Below are 18,891 nucleotides of genomic sequence, written 5' to 3'. Positions count from 1 at the left end.
TGCAAAATATATTCCGTTGCAGTCTTTTTCTGGTATGGTATCTCCCCTGTATTCCTGCTTGGCATTTGCATGCTACCAACATGGTAGGATCCCGTGAGGGTAAATGGTCTAATGAACTACATCTATGAAGAAATAAGCTGGGTTTTTTCGAGACTAGATGATGAACTGACGCAATGGACCACAGAAGGGGGGGCCATACTTCCGATGGTGTTCCGCTCTTTAGCATGGCTCTTCTGATGTATGTCAGATGAAGATACAGCCCCAAAGTCCATGTTGGCAGGCTCTTTCATCAAACAGCTACACCTAATTGTGTGCAGAAGCTTAGAGAAGGACCCTGATAATTTTCCCTGCCTTAAGTTGTCCTGTGATAGTTTTGCGCATTATTTGCAAGGCATTGTAATCTGAATATTAATCCTTACCTTTTCTTTCATTGCCAAAGCTAAGAAAGACCAAGCAGCGAAGAAAGTGGCCACCCGGAGAAAGCTCCATTCTCTCTATGAGGTTAAGCAGGAGATCGGAAGGTAAATAATTTTCCAGCTTTATAGCGTCCTTGCAGGGAATATCTAACTGCCCGTCTGAGCTGCTGCTTCGATACAGAGCAAGTCGCTGTCTAAAGAGTCTGAAAGTAAGGAGGACCCATCCCAGCTTTCTGAGCAGCCTGTGAAACAGTGCTGATGCTATCTAGGCAAAGCGATACCCAAAGGGTACCCAGGGAAGGGTGCCCAAGACATGGACCTTAAGCACTGCCACTGGGAAAACCCAGCAGCTTCCTTGGAATACCTGCATTTGCCTGGTGGGACAGCAGCACCCGTTCCCCACCATAACAGATACCTGGTGGCCTGCACAGATGAGGCCAGCATCTGACCCCTCCTCTGATTTCCAGCCTCAATGGGAATAAACAGCAGCTAGAGCCTGGCAAGACAGCTTCTGTACTCGGGGACAGCCCTGTGACCAGCAGGCTGCCTTATCTGCTGGTACCAAACGTGTTCCAGTGGGTCTCTGGGTTGTGATGGACCCACAGCTGCACCCTTGGGTGATATCAGCGTCACAGCCCCATGGCGACGTACATACAAGCCCCACGTCCATCCCAAGGATCCAGCAGCAAGCCTGCATGAGCGGGAACAGCTTTTCACTCCGTAGAAGTTGGTTGTTTAGTTTTGGAGGCAGCCAGGAGAGGGCAATATCACCTCGCACAGAGGAAAATCAGCTTGTGATGTTGGAGAGTTTAAGACCTGAGCAGTAGGCAGCCGTCAAAGGCTGGGACCTGGAAAGGTCTGCAGCTGCTGCGCAGAGGGCTTTGAACCAAGCCTGAGCAGGGCTTGTCCTTTGATTTTGCACAGGGGCTGCTTCAGCTTTGTGAAACGAGTTGTGCACAAAGGGAACAGAGTGTCCTGTGCTGCCAAATTCATACCTCTGCGAAGCAAAACGAAGGCTCGAGCACATCAGGAGAGGGATATTCTTGCCCCCCTGTCCCATGATAGAATTACCAGGCTGCTGGATCAGTTTGAAACACGGAAAACCCTGATTTTGATCCTGGAGTTGTATCCTTTTCTGTGCTGCTTTTCTGAGGAGGCTGGGAAGTACTGGGCAGAGCTCGCTGGTAACTAACTGAACAAATAACGATATTTAGTTTTTGCCTGAGGTGAACAAACACCCCGTCTTCCTCCACATTGCAGCATAGCATGGCTCTGTGAGCTCCTCAGGCGTTATGGTCACAGCGGTCACTGAAGTATCATGTTCCAGCAAAAGTCCGGGCACTTGTGTGCACAGTGTGAGTGAGTTGTTAAGCACCAAAGCTCTTTTCTGAAATGTCCGGGAGTGAAGGGCTCTGTCCCAGTGAGATCCAGTCTGGGTGAGCACCGGGGAAAAGCCCATACTCAACAGGTACGTTGTAGCACGTGTCTCATCCCTACCATGCCCTGCCTGTGGGGAGCACCAGTTTAGAGCAGGCCAATGCCATTGCACTTCTGCGAGGACACTTCTGCAATAGAGGCCTTCAGGGATCATGTGCGTGTCGCGCTGCCTGAGATACCTTGTGAATTCTGCTCACTCTTACTTCAAACTGTCTCGGTTGGGTGGAGATGGATGCAAAACACAAGTGAGAATTTAACCGTAGCTGCATTTTCCCTTAATGCCACTGCAAGATGCTCCAGCGAAGAGCTCCTCGACCGTTTGTTCAAGAAGGGTGTTGTCACTGAAGCAGAGGTAATCTTTCTCTCTCCTTTCAAAGTCCCAAATTGGTGGGTACCACCTTGCTTCTCCTTCAGCAAAGAGTAGCTTCCCGCTGCATTTTGACTATCAGGAATATCTTTATGAACCAGTGATAATCTATCAAAACAGGGTCGATATTTAAAATGTATCCCCGGCAGCTTTCATTACTAAGTAGAGTGTCTTCAGGCAGTGACTAGAAACAGCCAGAGGTTTTGAACACCAGCCTTGCATCCAGCCTAACGTAGACTGTACTTGTTCTATCAATATTACCATTTCCTTGCCCTCTGTCAGCTGGAGCTCCTGTATCTTGGCTTTTTTTTGATAATGCTCTGTCCCCTTGTGACTTTACTTGTGTCTGGTCCTTTGCAGTCTCCAAACCAAGGGCTGAGATGGTCGTTTCTAAAGTTTTTCACGATTCTGTGTGCTCAAAGAGCAAAAGGCTTCGCATGGCCCAAGGTCTAGTGGCCAGCTCTCCCATAGTTACTGCTAAAATGGATTTTTCTTCAGAAATACTCTGGGAAAATGTCGGTTAACACTATAAAATGTCAAAGCTAGAGGAATGTCAGAGTTGAAGCGAGCTGTGAATCTTCACACCTCGTTCAGGTTTATTTGTATTTGCTCTACACGTGGTCAAGAAAAATGGGTTTACAACACAGTTTTAAAATGTATTTGCTTTTTAAGTCTGTTTGCCTGATTCATATCAAGCCAGAGATGAGTCTGAAATCTAAAGGTAAGGTTCATCAAAGCTGGGAATTTCTGTATCTCTTTTTAGCATGTTTCTATTTTTTTAAGCAAGGGCTTCCTCATATATAAATGGCTCCAGCAGGATAGTGTGGTTGCACACTGGGCACAGCTTCATTCAGCACGGTAATATTTGGTTCACATTTTATTTCACCTACAAGGGCTAATGTAAGAAGTTCATTCCAATTTTAAAAATATTTCTAGTTCAACCTCTGCTTCCTCACACTTATGAAAGATGGCTGGAATCAGGAACCTTCTTTAATTTTAATTATTTAATTGTTTAATGATTAATTGTTGAATAATTGATTTAATTTTTAGGTCAAATTGTATATCAAGCAAATTTTGGAAGGAATCAAGTACCTTCATGACAACAACATCCTTCATTTGGACATTAAGGTAATGTGCAGCGGCACGTCTAGTTTAGAGCAGCCACTCAGTCAGGGAACGTGTGTTCTTTATTTGAATTATTCTTATTTACAACATAAAAGATTGCCCTCTTTCAAGGGCAATTGCCCTCCTTTTTGTTTTATTTAATAGCCTCTGAATATCCTCATGGTTTATCCTGAAAGGGAAGACCTCAAGATCTGTGACTTCGGATTTGCTCAGAAGATCACGCCATATGAGCCTCAGATCAGCAAATACGGGTCTCCAGAGTTTGTTGCCCCAGAAATCGTCTCTCAGTCACCAGTCTCAAAAGCGACTGATATCTGGTAACAGGCATCTTTGAAAATAAATTTTGTGCTAAATAGCATGAATTTGAAGCCTCCAGGTTAAAACAGATGTTTCCTTAGGAATATGGCATTGCATTGCATTGCATGTGCGTTCAGCCTTAGGGTAATTTACTGTAGTGTGGTACAGAGAGTCTGTTGTGCAGAAATATTTCTACTGATCATATCCATAATGTTTGCAATACACCACATTCTTACAGGTATAAAAATGGCGTTAAGGATTGAATTATGCTGTAGGCTGATAAAGCTGGTGCAATTAATAAAGCAGTCTCCATTTATCATTTCATAGATAAATGGAATAGTGATAATAACTGGAAACTGAAAGTGAACATTGGGAATCCAAGACCCATCAGGGCTCTTTAAAGCTCCTTCTGTCTGTTCTGATCAACCGTTATTGAACTCTGACAGCTAATTAATGCCAAGGAGCATCTTAGAGAAGGTGATCTTTGTTGCAGAGGCACCAACTAGAGAGGCTGTTCCTAAGAGTTTTTTTTTTTTTAAAAAAAAGCCAAACAAACTCCAAAAATACATTCCAAGTCTTTTATGTGTACTTTGAAAACAGAGGAGTACTCGAGACCAATTTTTAAAAATGCTGTTCTGATCACAGTGAAATGTTTAATGCTATATAGGTGCAATTTCAGCTAAAGGGGAAAAAAAACAAAGGCAGGGTTAAAGCAACAGCTTTGGGGATTTATTTTCCTTTGAAAGATGGGCAAGTGGCAGGAAAAGGGGGCTGTGTGTTTGCAAAGGAGGGAGAAGCAGTGACTGACATCTGACATCAGTGTTCCCTTTCTCCTCAGGGCTGTTGGAGTCATCACATACTTAAGGTAAATAAACCTGCTTGGAGAGACTCATTCAATATCCCTTAGTCCCGCATCAGTCAGAGCCTCCGGCACCTTCAAATGAGGGATTGGAGTGAGTGACGCATGGAGTCCTTCCACGACGAGGGCAATTTCTCTTGTCGTTTTTTCCTTTACTCTTTCCAGTTTGGCAAGGACTTTGGTGATTGTCTCTGCTTAGAGACTTCACGGCCACTCTCATGGGTTGGCTTCAGTCTTCTCCTTGCCCATTCGAGCAACCATCCTCCGGTAGCTGTGCAAAATCAAGCCCTTAATTCCTTACGTGCAAAACAGGAATAAATAATTCGGTCAAGTGCCTTGTCATGCTGGGCTGAAAGATGCTTGGGAGGTGAACGCGCCATTTGCCAGCATTGCGTGTCCCATGCATGAGTCCCTCAGGCATTTTAAAGCTCTGTGTAAGCATTTGTGCTTCAGTCAGCTGAACAGCAAATATGAGTCTAAAATCTATATCTGTTTTTATTTTATGGTGTTAAATAAATAAGCCTAACATGCAAGTCTCCATTTGCTGGAGAGAACGACAGAGGAACCCTTCTAAATATCCAGAACGGTGAAATTTCATGGACCCTTCCTGATTTCGTTCACTTGAGTGAAGACGCAAAGGATTTTATAAAACGGATCCTACAGCAGCGCCCCGAGTAAGTGCCTTTTTGTGCTTCCTACGGACAGGGTGCAAAGACGGTGTCTCGGCAGCCAGGCCTGAGCTCAGCGGAGCTGCAGTGGTTTTAAAAAGTGAAAAGCTGAGTGAGATGAGCTGCTTTATGCCCTGATTCCAGCTCTTCTTTATTCGTTACGTGAAAAACACTTGCCTGTAGTTTCCAAAGCAGGTCTGCTTCTAGTATGGTGATCGCCTTACTCCCAAGCCCCTCCAGGCAGATGAGTTTCTGAAATGTTTTGGAGAAGTGGGGAGAGCATTAGCAAATACCTGAAGTCGAGGGAGTTTTGCAGGAATTAAATAATATGAGCCACATTGGTTAAGCACTTTCAAGTGCAGAAGGAGGCTTGAAAGCAGGAATGCAGGCGCTCACCTTTTAATTTCATTTATATCCTTTTTGCCTGGTGCCAAAGCTATTTTTGCTCTGGTCACCTGGGGAGTCAAGCTCACTCCTAGGGCTGCTCTTGACTCCCTTAAAGAGGCTCTCTGCGAAGGGGGCCATGGGATCCTTCCAGGCAGGGAGCCTCAGCTCAAGAAACCTTTCCAAGACTGAAAAAGAAGGGTTGTTCTACCTCATGGGAAGAAAAAGTTGGATTGAAAGAGTCTTTCTGTCTGGCTTTTTGGTTCCAAAACAGCAGCAAAAAGTCATACCTAGATGTAGGTGTGTGTGCATGCGTCCACGCAATGCAGGCACTCTCAGGAGAATCTTGCCGTGGTGGTTTAAAGTGCCTTGCTCCTAAAAGATCATCTTTTCTCTTACCAGAGCCAGGCCTAGTGCTTTGGACTGTCTGTCCCACAAGTGGTTCATGGTAAGTTTGTCCTGCTTCTTTATTAGAATCATCAAATAATTGAGGTTGGAGGAGACCTCCGGAGGGGCAGCTCTCAAGGCTACGCACCCTGGTTGTTAACCATTTCCTGTTTTATTTTTTCTCTTGATCTCCTACCTCTGTCCTACACAGAAGCTCAGGCCTGGCTCTCCGGAAGTAAAAGACACCTCGATGTTTTCCTGTTAGGATGTCTTTCCTTTCAAAAGATAAAGATTCCTACTGACATGAGCAGATATAATACGTCTGTGTTGAGAGGAAGCTGTGGCTTTGCAGAGAAAATTTGTGGTTTATATTCAAATGCCTGGAATCTCTAATGAAGGAAAGGAGTTTAAAAAAAATGAACTGAATTCACATATGTATTGGACAGGGTTTGCTTTTATTGCTGAGAAGCTGTTTGATGTTGTCTTCAGTTTAGCTATGAGGGGATTGTGGGATTGGTCTATTAAAATGAAACAAGTGAGTACTTCCCTAAATTAAACAATTCCAGAGTGAGGGAATCCTAAAAACTTCTCAGGATATGAAGTCAGGATTTTTTAATCAAAATTTTTTTTTGCTCATTCTACTTTTAATTTCATTTTTGACAGCATAATCTCCCCCTCGATGCAGCTCATTTCATTAATACCAAGCAGCTCAAATTCATTGTGGCTCGGAGCAAGTGGCAGGTGAGTAGACCTAAACCTATGTTGTTTGGTCCTTCTAGTTGTATTTTTTTTTTAACTACATTTGCATCTTTTGAAGTCTACTGGGGTAGGACAGTGAGTGCAGCAGAGATCTTCTCAGGTTGGCTCTGAAGGAGGAATAAGCCCAGGGCAGAGTGGTCAATGGATGTGGCAGAAGGAGATTATCCAGGCTCTTACTGCAGTCGTGGGTTGTGTACTGAGGTCTTCCAGCAGGCGCTGAAAGAGGACTAAGACACCTTCATTTAGGTGTGTACATGTAAGCTAAGTGGGTAAAGTCCTGCTGACATCAGTGAGACCAGTGTAGTCAGCAGAGCCTTGGAAGGGTTCAGCTCACCCAAAAGCAGATGCCTACTGCCAAGGAGCTCAGTGCCTGTATTAGCCACCTCTCCATTGACTATTCTGGAGGCTGTCTCACCTGCAGACAAGTCTGTGTAGACACAAACAAGTGCCTTCATGAGCAAGCTGCATCTCACCCCATGTTCAGCTGACTCATGATAACCATTTGGATGTCCCTTGGCTTAGCCCTCTTCCACTGAGTGGACTAGGAGTCCTCCCTCTACACTATTAGCAGCACACCCATGGACCCAGCGTGGTCGTGTCTCGGCTGACATGCACTAGCTTGTAAAGTCATGGTAAGTCGATCGTGTGTCACAACTCTCAGTGCACGGGACACAGGATTCTGTGCCAGTGATTTGAATCTTGGCATTTTAAAGTTTCTGTAAGTTTGGTGTGAGAGTAAGGCTGCAACTCGCATATCCATGCACGCAAATCCTTTCTCTGAGTTAGTATGTCATTGTCAGAGTCCTTGACTCTCCTCAGTTATCAGATGTCCTCAGATAACACCAGTCCTTTTGCCTACTGTGGATAACTCTGGTAAGGTCATGAGCTAACGTTTATAAAAGTCCTCTTATGTGGTAAGTGCTACCAAGACACTTGTTATTTATAGAGAGCGCCCATAAACTTGTCATGAAAATTTGGCTTTTCTTCTGTTTTTTGGTATTTTTATGACGTTCATGGACTGTGCCACTTTTCTTTTTAAGCATTTTGTTTCCTTTCTAATTCCTATAATAAGTACTCATATGAGAGCAGAGGGATTTCACAGAAATATGCCAGTAGAGTGTAAAGTAGGATTTTGAAGTCAAAACGACTGAAGAACATACATGGACAAAATCATCTGTCCTAATGAAAGTGCCCATAGGATACCTGGTTGTGTCTATGTTAGCTAGCCTAGTCTGTCCTTGTAATCAGTAATGAATTATAGACAGGTCCTAAGAAGATTCCTCTTTTCCTGAAAGTTGTCTAAAACAACCAGGTTTATTGCCTTCTGAAGATGCCTGTTTCTCTCTGTTGGCTGTGAAGGAAGACCAGCTGCTCAATTTCAGCTGAGATGTCTTATACCTCAGAAGTTAGAGCAGATGAATCCTACCTCCTCCAGTGTGTCAGGTCTTCTGTTGGCCTAAGTCATTATAGGTCATGCTGCAGTCAGTGGAACTAAGGCCGTTCACTCCAAGTAGGCTCTCATCTGATGTGTTCAGTTAAAACTCAGATAGTTATGTCTCATCTTTTCCCATCTGCTTTGAATGGCCAAATTTTCTTTGAAAATCTCAGGCAGGATCCTGATTCTCCATTCACAACAGGAAGTATGTTCCCTAAAGATAATATAATATGTCCCCCTAAAGATAATATAGTTTCATCTTTGTGAATGAGAGAAGGGGCAGATTCAGAGAGCAAATAAGGCCTAAACCTACTCTATGTGTTATTAAACTAGTCTGTGTGGTCTTCAAGAATGCAGAAGATAATTTTTGTATGTTTGCTTTTACCATACTCACACCATGCTTCCATCTGATTGTGCTGTATTTTGTTGTGCTTTTTCAGCGGTCTCTGATGTGCTATAAATCCATCCTGGCAATGCGATCCATTCCAGAAATCCTAGAAAGGACTCACGACAACACCTCCCTGGCCATCTCCCGACATCTTATTGAAGAAAGCACTTCCTCCAGTACCAGCGGTTCCTCTTCAGACAATGAGAACTCACACTTCCCCAAGAAGAGACACTTCGGCTCTACCCCTGAACTGCACTTGTCCATCTTTGATGCACCAAGCAGCCAGGAACCTGCAAAACATGCAAGTGAAGAGAAGCACTCCAAAATCTTGGTGCCTCCAGTAAAACCCATGAGGAGGAAGTATGCTTCAGTGAAGAGTGAGGTGGGGGACAAATCACCTACGGAAAGCAAAGAGCTCATGGCAAGTACCGCAGGACAGAAAGAGGAGGAACTCCATCCCAAAATTCGAGATGAAGGAGCAGAGCAGTCCCCAAAAAGCAATGCAGCTGAACCTTCGTCAGTGACGATTTCCGTAGATGACACATTGGATCTACATCAGAAAGAAAAAACAGACACATTTTTATCTGATAAGGACAAAACTGAAAAGGTTGGGGATGGGACAGAAAAACCACCTATATGTGTTCCTAGAGAGAGTGTCATTAAAAGCACTTTCTACAGCCAAGCAGCTGAGCTTCCTGCACGGGGCTCTTCCTCTCCGGGCAGAGAGCTCAGAAGGCACTTGGACAGAGCCAGGAGGACTTTCCGGAAAGCTGGATATTCAAAAGTGCCCCTCAGTGGTCTCCGTGAACCCCTTCTAGAACAGTTTGAGCTGGAAGAAGAAGAAGAAAGCAAGTCTGATGATGGAGGGCACAGGGAAAGTCTCCTTGGTCCCTTGACCAAATCAGCTTCATTTGACACTGCAAGGAAACCACCGCATCCTGCCATTGCTGGTTCTAGCCGAAGCCGTTCACTGGATGATTACAGGCTGAGGGCCTCAAGGTCAGTGTTGGAACAAGAAATTTTGGAAGAAGACTATGATACAATATCACAGGAAAGTTGCCCTGAAGGCAGTCACCACTGCGACATTTCCGCTGAGCCGGGCAAGGGATGTTCTGTAGATATTTCAAAGCAAGAGGATGCTAGCAGAACCAGAAGGGATTGTTCAGAAGAACAACTCTCTGCTTCCATGCAATGTGAGGGTAATGGATGCCCAGCTGTTACTGTGCAAAGGTTAGAGAGACTTCCAGTATCACCTCATAGGAGTGAGAATAGGAAGCATTTACTTAAGAAGTCAAAAGCTGCTCACATGGAGGAGGAAGCTGATGATTTAGAAGGCAAAAGCCCCATTCTGACTGCTCAGCGATCAGATATACCCGCATCCTCAGTTCAAAAGCATGAAGGCATTCAGGCTAAATCTCTCCCTGGGAGTGCTTCTGAGACAGCTCTTCAGGGGGGCGAGCAGTCCATTTCAGCTCTTCCACAGTCAGCGACCACCTCCAAGTCAGCCCCCACAAGTAAGGGAGAAGTGCATCTGCAACAGGAGTCAAAGCCCTCTGCTGACAGCACTGACAGCCATCCTGATCTAAAAGGTGAAAGCTTCCTTATTAAAAGGACTGCTTCAATTCCACCCTGTAAAGACAAAAGCCAGCAGCATTCACTTCAGAAGCCTTCTGCTCACAGTGACGCCAAGTCTCATCTCATGGAGCACGATAGGCCTGCTGTTTTAACAAGCCCACAGACAGAAACAGATTCACCTCCAGTATGTAAGGACAAAAGTCCGGAACTTTTTGATCAAAGCGTTCCAGCAACTCCTGTCTTGGAGAGCAAAGAGCCAGGTTTCCGAACCGCTCTGCAAACAGCTGACAAAGATACTCACCAGAAGCTGAAGACCTATAAAGATGTGCGATCTGCTGTCTTGGAGGATGAAGGACCAGGGATTGCAGGGATTGCTCCAGTATCAGACAGTGATGGTGAAGGCCAAGTGCACAAAAGGCCCTCTGTTCATGTAGGCACAGCATCAGCAGCTCTGAAGGGAAAGAGTCCCGTCGTCCTGGAAGTCCCACCACCGAAACCAACGCCAACTTCCATCTCCGACAGAGCACACCAAGCAGCAAGGAAACGGCCGGCTTATAGCAAGGAGAGGCTTGCTGCTCTGAAGGGCGAAGGTTCAGCCCTTGCAGAGGCTGTTCCCGTTTTGGTCCATGAGGCTGAAATCAAGGGAGCTGTGCACTGGAAGGCTTCTCGGAGCAGTGGCACGGTGCCTGCTGTTCTGGAGGGCAGACCCCCAGCTGCAACTGTTTCGCCACAAGATATTCGCCTCCCTTCAGTGTGTGAGAGTGAAAAGCAAGAACATCCACAGCTAGCACTTCGTAGTGAGGTGAGATCTGTTGTCTCAGGAAGTGGAAGCCCAACTGCTGGGCAGCCTATGCCTGCTTCTTTCTCCAAGACCGAAGGTCAGGCATATGAGCAGCACAAGGCTGCATATCACAGTGGCAAAGCTTCTGCTGCTCTGGAGGGCATGCATCCAGGTATTATAACTGCTTCGCAGCCAGAAGGTGCCCCAACTTCAGTCTATGAGCAAGAACATGAGGAACACCCAAAGGTTTATGGTGAAGGAAGAGGTGCTGCTTCAGGGAGTGGAAGCTCTGATGCTAGAAAACCTGTCCCACCGTTGCTCCGTGGGAATCAAAGTCAGGAGCTCTCACATCACAGGTCTTCTTTTTACAGTGATGAGGAGTCTGCTGCCCTGGAGGGCTTAGTGGATGAAATGGTTTTGCTGTCTGAAGAGATGGATGTTTGGGCAGAGTCAGTTTCTGCTCAGGAGGAATGCAGAAAGCACATCTCTTCTCCCACAGAAATGTTCTACAAAGAGCCTGGTGGCCAAGCACCCATGGAAAGTCCCTTTCCTTCTGGTCAAAGCAGTAGAGGAGGAGAAGTCTCTGAGCTGGATGATATCACAGAACCCTACCTTGCTGTGCATGAGGAGTCAGATTTACTGAAAGGACAGGAAACACAAATGGCTCCTCATGAATGTGAGCATCTGGAGGACTTAGCGTTTGAAAGCCCCAGTTCTGAACAAGTAAGCATTTCCCAGACTGATAGCTTGGATTCTGGAAAAAAAGCCAGTCAAGTGTCAGTGAACAAAGACACTGGTAAACAGCCAGAAGTGTCTTTAGTGAAAATCAAAGATCTGTCAGATGAAGCACCCAGTCTTGGCAGTGGAACTCCAAAACTTGACATATCAGAGGTAGAGCCCGCCTATTTGAATTTCTCGGATTTGTATGACATTGTCTATTTTCCATTTGAATTTATGAACTTTAGGAAGCCTCCACCCAAAGCAACTGGCAGGCGATTTATACCTTTTAGTGAAAGGGCAAGGTCACCTCCTGCAGGACATTTGCATCAGGATAAAAGACTGTGCATCAGAGAAGAGGCAGACGAGAGGAACAAGCAAAACCATTTGAAACTATCTGAGAATTCAAAGGCAACTAACCTCTTAGCCATGGGGAAAGGGTCAGAGAGTCATAAGGAAATGTACAGCTCCCAAAAGGAGCCGAGCGGTAAGCAGAAAAGCTCCTACAGCAAGCCAGGACTCTTTAAACCCTACGGCAGATCTCATTCAGCAGAGCGGTCAGTGGAGCAAAGTCTGAAGAAGAAAGTTAAAGCTTCTGTTGCCCATATTTCAAGAATGCTGAAAGGAAAGACAGCTGCTGAGCAAGAGACAGAGGAAGGTAAATATTTCATTTTGTACCTTCATAGATCTGCTGGTATAACTGGGCTCCGCTAAACCTGTCTTTTACGTTTTCTGCAGCGTATCTGAGGCCCTGGCTAGACAGTAACTGCAAAACTGGCAGTGGCAGGTTTGGAAATCAGCTGTCCTCAGGCTGTCCCCTAGCTCCCTGTTACTGCCCCTCTTCAGGGCAAAGTCAGCTGAGAGCTCATGGAAGCGGCTTGAATTCACCTGCCTTAATTGGCACAAAAGCAGAGCAGGGCTGGATGACCCAATGTCCCAGCTTCTACCCCACTGACAGAAGAGCAGCAACGTGCGAAGGTTGGGAGATAAAACACTGCAGTTACTTCTGCTGTTGTTGTCTGACCGTGGCCTTAATGACAAATCTTTAAAGCTAAAGAGACTGGGTGAAGTCGGTGAAATTACCGCAGGATGTATACCTAAGTTAATGGTATTCAGGTCTGGACAATACAATCTGTCCTTACTTCTCTGCCTCCCCTAGATATGCCCTGTTCTCCCGTTACATCGTTCTGTTTGTAAAAGCTGTCACAACTTTTTGTGTTGACTAAAGGCTCATTAATAAGGAGGCCTGTGACTGCCGAAATATTTATATGTGAAGTGCAGAACTGTTTGCTGTAAACGTATGCCACGGGGAGAATAGTGGACTTGAATAACTTCTTGTCCTTTCTTTGTAACAGAGATTGGTGTGCTGGGAAGTGAAGCAGTAGAAAAAGAACCATTAACAGGAGCTGAAGGATCTTTGAAGAGGAAACCGGGACTCTCTTCATTCAAGTTATCAAGCCTCATGCCAAAGGAGAAAGGTATTCTTCATTGCCTAAGTCATCAGCTAATTTTATCATGAGATATCACTATGAATACAGCTGCGCAGCTTGAGGCCAGTAGCTAAGGATGGATCTGCATAGCTGTCCTGAGATAGTCCTGGACCAACCCGTACAAAGCGAGCCAGACTCCTCTGTTTATATCATTACTAGTGTCCCTGCTAAAACTCTTCTTGTGGCCATGCTTGCAAATTGGAGCCATTCTAGGAAGCTACTGCGGAGGACTAAACTCGACTTGTACGCTATAAAGAGAAGAAGTGGAGTGTCCAAACACCAGACAGCAGAAGAGGGAATAGTGAAGCTGATACTGGGGAGTTTCCTAGGCTCCAGTCCCGTGTGCACGTGTAAGGGCCAAACAAGCTGTTGCAGGAGACAGAGCTGTGAAGTGAGCAATGTGGGGGCAGCCCCCCTCAGATGTGGCTGCTCAGTGCTGGCTTTTCCTCCGAGGTCTGTCTCTCCAACTAGTCAGGGATCGTGGGCATTTCCAGCCACTGCCTCGACCCTGTTCCTGCAGTCTCACTCGCATTCCCTTTATTCAAGCAGTATTCGGCCAGAGCCCCGACAAGCCCTGGGAAGGGCAGGTGTGTGAAGACGGCAATTAATCCTGGGCACTGTGGATTAACAGCACCACAGAGACACGGAAGAAACCCTGAAGTCTCCCTTTGCCATGGACACAGCAGATTTCATGCTCTAGGGCTGTTTTCTCCTTCCACCTCCAGCTTTTCCCTCCTCCTCTCTCTTCCTGTGTTGTCTTGGTCTGATCCCCTCATCCTTGGGCTGTCATCACTCAGTTTTGCCCACATATATAAGCTAGGCCAGTAGAAAACTCCTGCTGTGGCATATATCTCCTCTGAGGAACTCTGCTGCCTTTGCTGTACCAGCAGGGCTGTGCAATGCAGATGTTCCTCAAGTGCCTTTCAAGGGTCAAATCTGCCCTACTGTCCAAAAACAGTTAAATACATAGTGAGCAATAAAATTCCCAGAGGAAGAGCGTGGTGCCTAGTGTCCGCAGGAAAGTTTGGGACATCAGAGAGAGAGCCGTCTTGGTCATAGTGTATGGGCAGTCATGCTGTGTACGTGGGACTGAAGGGGCCTTCTTTATTTAAACGGAGCCCATATGTTAAATGTCCAGGGGATTCTCGAGAAAACAGTGGTCAAATGAATGCCAGAGCATGAACAAAATGTCCTCAGACTGGTCAAAAATGTTTTTTGATGTTTTGCATGTAACTATTATCAACATAGCTCTGCTGGCCTCTCTGAATAGCTGCTGCTCCTCTTCTTTGCAGCACCTTCATTTGTTGAAGAGCTCATAGACCAGGCTACTGCCGTAGGACAGTGCGTAACTCTGTCGTGCCGGACGGCGGCTCACTCCTCCCTGCACATCAACTGGTTCAGAGGTGACTTTGACACTCCTTTAGAGAGGTCCTAGCCTCCGGGGTAGGCTGGGACGAGGGCGGCTGAACGCAGGAAAATGTTTTAGCCTCCTCAGTATAAATTTGCACGGTTCTTAATTTTCATATCCTCTGCCTTTCAGATGGGATACCCATCCACAGCAGCAGTCGGATCCTCATCTCAGCCACACTCAAAAACTTCCAGCTGTTAACTATTCTCTCTGTTAATGCTGATGATTTTGGTATTTACACCTGTGTGGCCACCAACTCCCTGGGCTCAGCATCCACCTCTTGCATCATAAGAAAAGCTGGTAAGAGAGGAAGTAGCTAGATTTTTTTTTTTTTTCTGCTTGTGGTAAGTGGTGTATGCAGAATTGGTCAACTCTTGAGGATTTGTTCCTTGGTTTTCCCCCCTGTGCTAGCTGTGAGAACCCAAGTGAAATCAGGAGACCTTGGGACTTGACAGTCAGAAGCAGAGTGGATTTTAAACAAGAGGACCACTGTGATAGCTAATGCAGCTGGCATTCAGGGGCAGGCACAGCAAGATAGATGCTGAAGGTTAACAGAGTTAGCAGACCTAGTTCAGTCTGGCAAGCAGGTTTGGAAGCTGAAGGTTGCCCCAGGTTTGGAAAACAACAGTACTTCTGGCCCTGGAAAAACGTGACTCCCTTCCATGCACTTGGGAGTAGGGTATCTCACCTGAGCTTTCTGTAGATAGGTTCGGGGGAAAGTTTCTCCTTTGCCTGCTCTAGTCCACATCCACAGCCCTTGCCGTTTGGTAGCAGGGCACATTTTGCACTGTGTTCATTCCCTCTTTTCCACTTTTTAGTCTCTCTCCTAGATTCAGAGCCAGTCAAGTAACACTGCAGTTAGAACCAGGTTTTAAAATCTTTGCTGTGTTTAAACTAGGCACAGTTAAGTTACTGTTCCAATAGGAATCATTTTTTAGAAATAGATTATCTGTAACAAAAAATGCCGGGTGTGCAGGAATATGTCACAGCAGTGCTATAGATAACAGTCATTTTCGTGCCTCCTCTCGACAGAAGTTCCTCCAAGCCCTCCACCCCCTGACATCGTGGAGGTCTACAAGGATGGAGTGCAGGTGGTCTGGAAACCTGTGGAAACCAACACCCCCGTCCTCTACACTCTGCAGTGCAAGAGCGAAGGTAAAGTGGAGCCTTATGCCTTACAGAGAACATCTCAGTCTGTATGATCTCTCCACCAGCTGGGTATTTTTTTTTTTTTCCTGAGAAACAACTATTCCTCATTTTAGCATTCTAGTTTAGAGTTAGGAATGAAAATCATACTGCCATGCTTTAGCCACGTAAAAGTTCGATGCTGTGCTGGCTAGCCCTGCATGCAATATGTATACTTATGCATATACTTAAAAGGCTTTGCTAAGGTGTGAATCAAAGTAGGTCTCATGGAAACGGTGACCAAAAAGTGAACTGTCCGTGCAAGAATACGCATGGTTGCACAGGTGGTGCCAAACACGTAGTCCTGAGTAATCCTCTCAAATTGCAGTTACGACGGCATTATACATAACAGCACCCAGCAGCAGTGATTAGCAGTCACTATCATCCTTTACCTGGGTTTTCTTTGCAGTCAGTGGAGAAAGATGGCATCTCAAGAAGGCAATCACCCTCTACTAAATAGGCATACGTTCTTTCTCCATTGACTACAAAGAAAGTTTAGGGTGAACAGCCAGGACAAGATGACAAAAGTTCGGCAAGACTGCGTGCCATCCTTTTGATGCTCTCTTCCAAGGCTTGCTCCAGAATCTGCTGAAGTCAGTGGATGTTTTTGCACTTAATTCCATGAACTTTGATTCAAAGCCCTAAGCCTGTTCTCTCTCATGGGACTGCTTTTGCAGTGCTTATTATGAATACCGCTACTAATAGTCCTTTCTATTGCAGTCCTGCATACACAGTCATTTGAATTGAATGGTTCCATGTTGTTTCTTTTAATTCTCCTAACAGACATGCACTTCATTCTCGATTAACATGAGCATGGGCAGAAGCTTTCTGCCCGTTTACTCTGTGCTTGATGTCAGATGCTTTTCCTCCAACACAGTCTTCTTTATTGTTACTTCTTTTGAAATAACTGAAATAACACAGGCAAGACTTTGGGCAAGATGTTCCTATTAGGAAGAAAAAACAAGAAACAGCATCTGCTATCTTCACTCACATTCTGTGTATTTGGCAGGAACGTGCAAAGTCGTGCTTTTCCATATGCAGGCGGATTAAGATAAACAGAAAACAATTCATTCTCTTGTCCTTTATCTGACAATAGGTTTTTACGCACTGCCTCCGCAGGCACGTCTCTGATTCTGAGCCATGGCTGCTCCTTCTTACACGTGCACACACCATAATTCAATTAGTACCCAGCTGAGTCCTTGACACCTTTGTTGTGGGTGGTGAAATATTGCCTGTGTTACGGCTTGAGATACTCTGTTGTTTTCAGTGTTTATTTGAATGAAAGCATGGGCTTCACCTCAGTCATGGTCAGGAAGTTTGAGTTCAGCCTTGAGCACAGTGCCAATGTCAACGTGCGGGACACAGCAGCGAGTGAAATGTTTGCAGGGATTTTCCAGCTCCCACCTTAGTCCCATGGGTAATGACTCCAGGACAAACCGTCAATTTTATTTTCTTGAGAAATCACTTGAGCTTCGTAACAGTGGAGTGAGCTTGGCCCTGGTTTCAAATACTGGGTTTCCTAGGAGGATGTTAATGGATGGTTCTTTTGTGAAATCCTGCACTTCATGGTTTCAACAGGATTCAAGATAGGACCAAAGGGGAAATACAATGCTTTTTGTCAGGGTTTTGTCTGGAGTTCTTCATGTATGTTTGCACTTGAGGTTGGTGGTATGAATTAGAGAAACAGAAACTGTACAAGCAAGTTGCATCATTCCTCTGTGACAACATTGCCACACCTTGGACTGATTAAATATAAAACAGCTGGCTTCAGAAGAGAGGAGGTTGCCACATGCACAGCTAGTTAAAACATCTACAGAAGAGGGCCATAACACACGTTTTCCTTCACTTAAAGATTGCACTGCTTTTCCATATTTCTGGCACGTGAATAAAGTTGACGCAAAGAAAGAGTGGCATGACCGTCCTAACCTCTTTCCCTCTTCCCTTGGCCAAGATGGGGAGTGGAAGACCCTTGCTACGGACATTGCTGACTGCTGCTACTACGCAAATAATCTCTCCAGGGGGTTCGTCTACTGCTTCAGGATTGCCTGCATCAGTAAAGCAGGAATGGGCCCTTACAGCGACCCATCTGACAAAGTGAAGATCAGTGAGCAAGATGAAATGGGTAAGCTACTTGGTTATTGGAAAGCATTTTGCTTTTGCTGCATCGAGACAATTGCACCTTTTTAAATACGGCTTCAGAAGTCAAGGGGGAGCGAATCAAGACCAGTTCCACTTGGCTCAGGGTGTTTTGAGACCTTGGCCTCTTTGGCTGTCTTATTCACAAGTAAATTCTTTCCTAATTCTGGACAGAATTAGCAGAATATCTGTGTAAGGCATCTAGAAAGTGTAGATCACGCACTGAAGATAATATGCTTGCTAGGCCTTTGGATACCACTCTGTTTTGAGGTGAGATCATGAGGAAACAGGCCTGGGACAAGAAACTTGTTTCTTGAGGCATTAATCTAATAATACGTGTCTGCCTTCAAGTCACCTATTGTCAAATTCCTTTTTGCAAACGTGTCCAGCATTTCCAAACAGATGCTTTAACGTGTCAGGGAATGTTTTAATATTTCCAGGGAGCACTCAGATAGAATTGCATGCCAGGACCAGAGCAACTTGTTTCAGCTGATGCCCTGAAATACCCAGCTGAAACAAATTTCTGTTCCTTTGGCAGCATCTTATCATGCACTGATGACTGGTTATGTGAGAAGACAAGAACCAGTAGCTGAATCAATAGTCAGCAATTGCAATGAAAGTTTTGATATCATAGTCATAGGACACAACATACAGTCAGTCTCATACGGTCTGGAGTGATGACACCAGGGAACTGCTGTGTGGTCAGTCCAGGATTTGTTTGCATTAAAATAGGATTTGGTGTCACAAGTGGGAGACAACATGCAAACTTGCCTGGAGAAAGCTCTGCTATTGTAGTTATCTTTGTTCATAAAGAGATAGTGGAGAATGGCTCAGAGAGGCTGTAGTTTCCACACAGAGGTGTTTTGCTGTGTAATCCACATCATTTTTTATCTGCAGAGTTTCATGCTACAGTGCAGGACTTCCCATCAACTGCTACTGAAGAAGAGAGTGAAATAATAGCACCGTCCGAACCTTTCCCAACCTACCAAACCTATGCCTTCCAAACAGAGATCAAAAGGTAGGTAACTTAACTGAGTGCTCAACTAACCAGAGTGAAATGCTTCATGTAGCTAGAAC

The 18,891-nt window shown here is 45.3% G+C and overlaps 1 protein-coding gene across 1 annotated transcript in view; it reads left to right on the top strand.

The window, feature by feature from the left end:
• The window catches only part of LOC136991345 (obscurin-like), a 144,635-nt gene that overhangs the window by 121,820 nt on the left and 3,924 nt on the right, over nucleotides 1–18,891 (top strand). The window contains 16 exon segments of the mRNA XM_067292211.1: nucleotides 437–521; nucleotides 1,341–1,541; nucleotides 2,145–2,205; nucleotides 3,271–3,348; nucleotides 3,490–3,662; nucleotides 4,481–4,507; nucleotides 5,023–5,175; nucleotides 5,956–6,001; nucleotides 6,604–6,681; nucleotides 8,575–12,253; nucleotides 12,951–13,073; nucleotides 14,378–14,488; nucleotides 14,626–14,793; nucleotides 15,526–15,648; nucleotides 17,630–17,800; nucleotides 18,712–18,832. Coding sequence (XP_067148312.1) covers nucleotides 437–521; nucleotides 1,341–1,541; nucleotides 2,145–2,205; nucleotides 3,271–3,348; nucleotides 3,490–3,662; nucleotides 4,481–4,507; nucleotides 5,023–5,175; nucleotides 5,956–6,001; nucleotides 6,604–6,681; nucleotides 8,575–12,253; nucleotides 12,951–13,073; nucleotides 14,378–14,488; nucleotides 14,626–14,793; nucleotides 15,526–15,648; nucleotides 17,630–17,800; nucleotides 18,712–18,832 — 5,398 coding nt within the window.

The sequence above is a fragment of the Apteryx mantelli genome, chromosome 2 (assembly GCF_036417845.1).
Source record: "Apteryx mantelli isolate bAptMan1 chromosome 2, bAptMan1.hap1, whole genome shotgun sequence".
NCBI lineage: Eukaryota > Metazoa > Chordata > Aves > Apterygiformes > Apterygidae > Apteryx > Apteryx mantelli.
This window is presented reverse-complemented; position numbering and strand designations above follow the sequence as displayed.